The 7969-nt window shown below is 31.0% G+C and overlaps 1 protein-coding gene across 1 annotated transcript; it reads right to left on the bottom strand.

Annotated features, from left to right (window-relative positions):
- Positions 1-4209: 4209 nt before the first annotated feature.
- Positions 4210-5069, bottom strand: LOC121116777 (uncharacterized). The gene is made up of 2 exons (XM_040711063.2): positions 4930-5069; positions 4210-4863 (listed from the first exon to the last, which is right to left on the bottom strand). Exons 1-2 carry the CDS (start codon positions 4945-4947, stop codon positions 4534-4536), a joined length of 348 nt encoding a protein of 115 aa, XP_040566997.1. The 5' UTR covers positions 4948-5069; the 3' UTR covers positions 4210-4533.
- Positions 5070-7969: the final 2900 nt, after the last annotated feature.

Below are 7969 nucleotides of genomic sequence, written 5' to 3'. Positions count from 1 at the left end.
ATCTCACAAAGATATTTATTGCATGTAAGATAACCTTATCCATTGCTAATCATCTACGTTCAAAAAATTTATGGAGAAATATACGGGTAAACCTATCCCTTCCCGAGGAACCATCATTAAATTAATGGAGGATGTTGGTACTGATGTCATTTATAGAAATACATATAAAAATGTTTTGAGTCATCCACACCAAATGACGATCAAGTTATCAGTAAAAAGTATTTACGAATATCGAAATGGAACTTTGAATTTTGTACTATCTCACATTAAGTATTCAATTTTTTTTTAAATCTAACCATAAAATATGATTCTATTTTAGCTAAACATATCAAGGATTATGATACACAACTAATGAAATGGTAAAAACAACAACTTAAATGGTCACAACAACGGGGGTAGTAGCTTTGGATGGATTGCAACTAGTTTGTCTGACATTAGTTTCTTCTCTTAAAGACTTGGGTATGATCATTAGGTTTTCCAATATTACATAGTCAATAAATATTACTTTTTTATCACTTAAGGGTTAGCTATGGTTGATAGGCTCCAAGAAATGGTGTTCAGAAAACTCATAAAAGGCAAAAACAACTACTTAAATAATAACAACAACGGGGATAGTTACATTGGGTGTAGCATTATAATTAGCAATAATTAGTATGTTGTTATATGAGCATAAATAAGGGGGGGGGGGGAAATATTTTTTGATGCTCTTAAGAAAGAGTAATATCGCCGGACATTACTACATAATTAGCTTTTGCTCTTAATCTTTACGATGGATTTAATTATAACATTTTTTTTATTAGTATATTTATTGTCTAATTTTATGATTTTGACATTTACTTTCTTATTAATAATTATGGAGATCTCACCGGTAGAGATATATCTATCCTGTGTACAATTGTATATAGCAACTTCCACATGAAGAAGAGGGGTGATTATCTTTTTGATTAAACTCCACGTCTCGCTTGTGTCTTGCAACCTAAAGTTATGCCATATTTAACTGGATTCCGATGTCAGAACAAGAAAATATTTAGGTCAATCTATTATTTGAATATTCTGTATATATAATTTATTGTTACTGGTTATATGATTCCAATTGTTTAATTATGTATATTTAACATAAATGTATGATGGTACATTTTTTATTATGTAGATTATATTTAATTGAAGCCTTCTTTTTAAATTTGGAACTTCAAATATATTTCGAAATACTCCACTTTGTCGTTTCATTAGCTATTATTCTGAGAATAAGGTTCATAATGAATTACAATTTCATGGAGTGTGACGTTTTCAAATCTACTGTAACGGATAAAAAACGTCGAAGTCAATTATACGTAGTATATCTTTATTAAACATTTTGCTAATAAATACATTTGTTATACCCTCAAAAATCATAATAAAGCAGGCAGATGATAATCACTTCAGTATTTTAAACAATGATACCATATGTCTTTTTCCTCCCCTTCTCCTTGCACGCGTTTTTCTCTACAATATTATCCACTTTAGGAATCAGCAGACATAGTCATGGAGTACTTTTAGAGCGCTTTTGAATAGTCGGTAGGAGCGAGTGAGAGATGGAATATGTTAAATATTTGATATCAAGGTTATGTTTGTACGCCTTCTCCCCCTCCTGTTTCTCCATTTTCTTTTTCATTTTTCTCTCTCCCATAAAATATTTTTACTTCTTTAAATTAATAACTGGGAATTATTTTTTTTTAAATATAATAATATTACAATTAGATTTGTTTAATGTATATGAAATAAGTGAATATATATATATATAACAATCGTACTTTATCCCTGGGACACTGGCCAATCCGAGGCAGAGAGTATTCAACCATATTTTAAGAGGCCCCTAACTAATTATTCGCTTCCCCCCTCATCCTCTTACACTGCAATAATATTACTCATACTTGAAGGTACTCCCTTGGGGAATGGAATAATGAAATATGCTAAGATATGTGTCATAAATAATATTAAGGTAATTTATAATGTGTTTTTTCCTCCATGGCAATATTCTCAGGAAAATCTTCCAGAGGCAATTTTCCAAGTACCATGTTGATATAATAAATATCGAGGATCAGGGCCTTGAACTTCCTTCCTACCTCCCTGTAAACTCCACCTTTACTAGAGATATATATATATATATTTTGTGAGGGTGCAGGGAGAAGGCAGGAGCGATACATTTGGACACTTGAATTAAGACCCTTATTTTATGATTTTGGAGAGTAGAAAATTCGACATTTAAAATAGCATTAGTGTAGTGAAAATATCATATTTATATTTAATTTCATATATATTTATTTTATTATGCATTTTAAATCAATTTACAACAAATATAGTCGAAAATTCTTCTTTTAGACGGATATATTAAAACAGCACGACTTATGCATCAACTGTTTTTCCTTTTATAAATGCTATTCTAAGTTTTATTTTTATAGGATTTTAGTATATAAAATGGCAAGAGAAAAAATATCAAGGGAAAAAGGTAAGTAGAAAAAAAAGAACAAAAAAGTGTCTAAGTAGAAAAAATGGGGAAAATCTTTTAAACTGTTATAATACCTATTACAGCCATAAAATATATCAAAATAAAAGAAAAATAAACAAAAACGACAGCGGTTCCAATGGAAGAAGTGATAAACACTTAAATCTCCCCTTACTTATGGATTGACGAACAATCATTTTAATGATATTAGACAAGAACAGTGTTTTTCACTTCATGATGATCCAGGATGTGTGAGAGGAGGAGGCGGTTGGTTGTGGTGCGAAAAATCAGTCTTTGTCTCTTCATAAACCTTCTTTATTGTCCAAAGAGATCTAAACAGGCAGCATTACATAGTCACCTAAAGGACTCAAATTCCCGAAGTTGTATCTCTAGGACTGTGAATCCATACTTCCAATGTATTAAGGCAAGTTATGAGAACCATAAAAAAAGTTATAGGCTCTTTCGGTGAATTTTTCTTTTTCCTTTTCTAGTATGATACTGCCATTTTTTCTTGAGAACCTTTTACACACATCCCTCTTTACCTATGTCTAAGGTGTAATAGACTTGAAGATATATTACAATAAATTCACTTATATTTGTGAAATTGACTCCATGTAGGGGGTCTTATTTCCAGGACACTTAATAGGATTCAAGACCAATTTTAAGCTTCCATATTAAGGATTAACACAACCCTAATACAAGGTGAGGACTCAAGAATTGCTAAAGCCGTTTTCAATTATACATATTTTTATTTTGTGCTATTTTATGCTAAACTTTTGAAGTAAAAGTTGGTGATTCAACAATTTTCCACACTATTTATTCAATATGTCCCTCCACTCTGATTGATGTCTTCAATACGGGGACGAACAGAAGGACAGCTGGCCTTGATGATCTGTGATCATGGCCTTTAGGGCAATGACAATTGGGTGAGATGTTTTTTTTGTCTTCCCTCCAAGAAGCAAAGCCAGGTTGTTCACGTCGGGTGTGGACAAAGACCAGATGTCTACCGGGTAGAAGGCAGCGATTTTCTCCCTATATAAATGCTGCACCTTCATGGACGTGTGTACCGGGGTGCCGTTAGGGGTAAACACATAGTTGTTCCTAGAGAACGTGCTCCTCAACCATGGTAACATAGGTAATAGACGTCCGTGTTCCCTCAACCTGAGTTCTTGATTCAGCCAAGAAGCAATCATTACTCTTCTTCAGAACAGCGTCCAGTGTGAAGATCTTTTTGTCGGAGATAAACAAATGCGCGGAGTAGATCGCACACCATCTGCTGTTTTGCTTATTGATAAGACACTTTTGATTGCACAAAAACCAAACAAACATCAACGCTTAGCTTTTTGATAGTACTTTCAAACGGCACCAAGTAGAAAATTGTCCGATTTTTATAAATGAGGCTAGATGGCTTCGAAGAGGATTCTAACTTTTGAGTCCTCACCCTGTATTGTAACAACTTGTATGATAACCAAGATCATTTCATAATGAATTGCGTCTTACCACAGTCACATCTCCTTAATTAACGCTCTTTAAAAAACAAAAACATAGATAATAATGATCTGTACGTCATGTCAGTGAATTTAAATAATGAATATGTTGTATGCAATATTTACAAAAACAAAGCAGAATCCTCGCAGCATAAAATCAGATAATATTAATCAAAAGATTGATACTGATGATTAAGAATTACCAACTTTACCTCATTATTATAATAAGAGATTCTAATATGTGTTCATGGTTCTTTATTTCAAAAATTAGAAAAAAAAAAAAAAAACCACACACATAAAGTTAAAAATGAAAAAAAAAATATTTATATTAATATACACACAAAAAAATGGCTTTTGAAAATATAAGTGTAAAAAAAATAAGGCATTTCAATTCATTACTTAGTTTGTTTTCATTATATAATGTATATATATTTTTATACCAAGATAAAAATAATAGAATCCCTCATGAGACCTGGTTCTTGGGTATTTTGTCAATCCTAGCGATGTTTTTTGTTTGTATGGTGGTCTCATATGAGTGATGTATATTCAATAATATAGTATCTACTAGTAGTAATGCCCGTAGCCGTAGGGACGGGCATAGTGAGCACCGTAGTAATGACCATAGCTATGAGGACGATAGTAGGCAGGGTATCCATAGTGTTGGTGAGAGACGTAACCGTATCCTGGATCAGCAGTAGGTTCAGCCTCACGCTTTCCTAAATGATGATGACGATATCCATATGCATAAGGATATCCATGGTGATAGCCACTATGGTATCCGTGGTGTCCATAAGGTCTATAGTATCCATAATGCCCGTAACCATAACTGGGATCCGCATTGGCTTCAGGCTCTGGTTTGGCGGATACAGAAGCGACGAGAATTACGGCAACAACCTAGGAAAAGGTAATTGTCTATAAAGAAACCAAAAAAACAACAACAACACAGAGCAAAATACTTACACAAAGGAAGGTCTTCATTTTGGATGATGTCTATTTTGATCTTAGCTCTTAAATGATGTAGATTGTGTAGAGCTCCAGAGTTTATATACCTTGGTCCAACATACTTTGAGTCTTCCTTCGAGGATGTTAAAACAATAACATATTTCATTAGGTATCAACATAGGCCCACCCTTTTTTAAAAGATGATTACGTAGGCCTGCGGATGGTTTCATTACTTTTAGTGGTTACTTATATTATGCTCCATATCTATATTTTATTTAATACGATATACCAAAATTACGTCCTCCTAGAGAATCTTTCTTTCTTCATTACTTCAAATGAACAACAACTCACGAAATTCTCATAATAATTTGCTTAGTTTTGAAAGAATCACTGAACGACACACAAACACGAGGAATGACACCTTAATATTCCTTTAAGTAAAATATTTCGTAAATAGATTATATATTTTTTATCAGTTTCAGAACAAATTGGAATACAGAATCTAAAATTGGGACAGCTTTAGGTGAATTTAAATTATTTATTCTTAAACATCCCTTAAGATTCAAATGAAAGAACTACATTAATCTTTCGTTTCAGTAGGGGTTTATCGGCCAGTGAAGAATGCTCCAAATTTCATAGCACTTTTTAAGATACATTATTTTCACTAATGTTTTAATAAAGTACCTCAGTTCATCAATTCAAGTATTGGAACTTTTAAAAGGCCCAAGGGTTACAAGACTACACGAAAAATTCCAGTTTAGTAAAACTTTAAATATATTTTATGTAGGAATTAGCTTACTATTATTCTTAATTAACGCATAATTTTTTTATTCACTTTGAAATATTAATTATTTATGTGTAAACTAATAATGTATAAACTAAACAATAAACAGTATTTAGTTAGTATAACAATAAAATTAAGTGATTAAAATGCAAAATAGATATTAGGTAGTTATTATGAGAGAATGGATTATATGAAAACTACAGTAACCCAATTATTCTCTCTCAGAATTAAGAGTAAGTTCCTATATATTTATGCAATCAAATAACTCGGAGAAGTATGAAGATAATGCCTCTTAGGTAGGCTATTTTGAGGTTTTATATTTTCATACTCCAGGAAGAGTACCCTCAGGCAAGAGAGTCTTTTACCATTTTCAACCAATTCTATAGTTGGTGATACGTTCATATATTCATAGGAAGTACTCCTAAAGAGTAATTTTACAGAGGAGCAAAACATTGCTCCAAACATCAGTAGCAGATGAAAAAGTGCCTTAATTTACACACTCTCTCCTATTTCATTCAATGCCTTAATATCCAGAGTACATCCAGCATCTTCTTCAGAATGATATAATCCTTGATAAACCAGTCCAAACTCTTCAACACCAATGATTTTGTTACTTTGAAGAGACTCAACAGGAATTCGATCTTTCTGATCTTGAATACCAGGTAAATTAATGCGCATACTTCTTTTTTAAATGGAAAAACTTATATGCACAGTTGAGTCAAACGTCCAACTTTGTTAGTGATCTACAACTTGTTCAAGAGAAATTAAATGAGGATATTTCTTCAGGAAATAATAAATTACTTTCTTATAAATCTCAAAATTATGAAACTTTTGTTCGTATCCTACAGTTAACGTAGATGATTTGGCCTTTTTTGACTATATCAAATAAAAAAAGACCTATCTACTCCATGGTTAAATTAATTTTATTACCTATTAATATCCAGATGATATAGATTTGAAAACTATGTAATAAAGTAATATAATGCTTATGCTATACCCAAAACACAACAAGCGTCTTTTGAAGCTCAAGGAGACTAGATTGGGGGTTGAGTTATTTATCAATAAGTGATTGGCGTTGCGAAAACAACTAGATGAATAACTGCGATTTCTAAATTTATTCTAAATCAAAAAACTTATGAGGAAAAAAAAAGAAATTGGAGAAAATTGAAATTTCGTTAATTTCAGGTGCAATGGAATATGAAATTAGTAAAAACAATAAAAGCTGTGGAAATTTTTCTGGATATTCGTTTACTTATAAATTTGCAAAATAAAAATTGATGTTTATCAGAAATATTTGTCGTTATCTGAATATTTTTTCAATTTTTCCATCAAACGTCAATTTTGCATTTTTTTAAAAAGAAAGGCCAATGAAACGATACATTTTAGACATAAAATTTCTAGAAATCCAGTAACCTTGAAAAGTATTTTCAATTTCTGAAACATTTTTGTACATAATATTTGCAATCTTTGCAAAAATGAGCCAGTTATCGAGGGTTATTTTTTCAACAACCTTATTCTTCATTTCATTATTTTTTTTGCAAGACCGAAAAAAATAATGTAAGGTTTGTATTTATTTTAACATATATCTTATTAACTAGTTTTTGACAAAAATGGCGCAAAAAAGGTTTTTGGCAATTTTCTTCGCTAATTTCGATTTGGTAATTCTATACATATGTATATTCCGTTTCCAAAAGAACAGGAATACAATTTCTTGTTGATCCCTCGTTGTGATTATGATATATATATTGGGCATATTATTATTCTACGAAGAAATTTTTGGTATTTCTTAATTAAAAAAATATAATAACTACTCTTTCAATTAAATATTATTAAGCAATATTATAATAGAGTATGGAATAAAATACTATGTATATTTTAATAATATGTAATTCATTTTAACAATTGTGAAGAAATAATATGATATATTGCAATTGGTATGATTGAGTTATTTGGCTAACTACCATATGATTACAGGCCTTTTTTCTGTTTCTTTTTAGAGGAAAGGTTTCGTGATATAATAAAGATAACGACGTGTATTGTAATGAAAAAAATAAGTTATATAAAAAAAAAGGAAGAATGGTTATTGGGCGTGCTCTTTCTTCTTTTTTGTTCATTATTTAATAGGTTCTGGGAGTGTAAACATCTCCCTCTAAAACCATGAATTCCTAGCTGTTAATTGATTTAAAAATCCATGATAAAATAAATATATACGAATTTAAGTATAGAATAAATATTTTCCATGAACTAATGCTATTTTGAATGTTGAAGGTTCTC

Source organism: Lepeophtheirus salmonis, chromosome 4, assembly GCF_016086655.4.
Source record: "Lepeophtheirus salmonis chromosome 4, UVic_Lsal_1.4, whole genome shotgun sequence".
Taxonomy (NCBI): Eukaryota; Metazoa; Arthropoda; class Copepoda; order Siphonostomatoida; family Caligidae; genus Lepeophtheirus; species Lepeophtheirus salmonis.
Note: the sequence above shows the minus strand (reverse complement) of the source record. Positions and strands in the feature narration are given on the sequence as shown.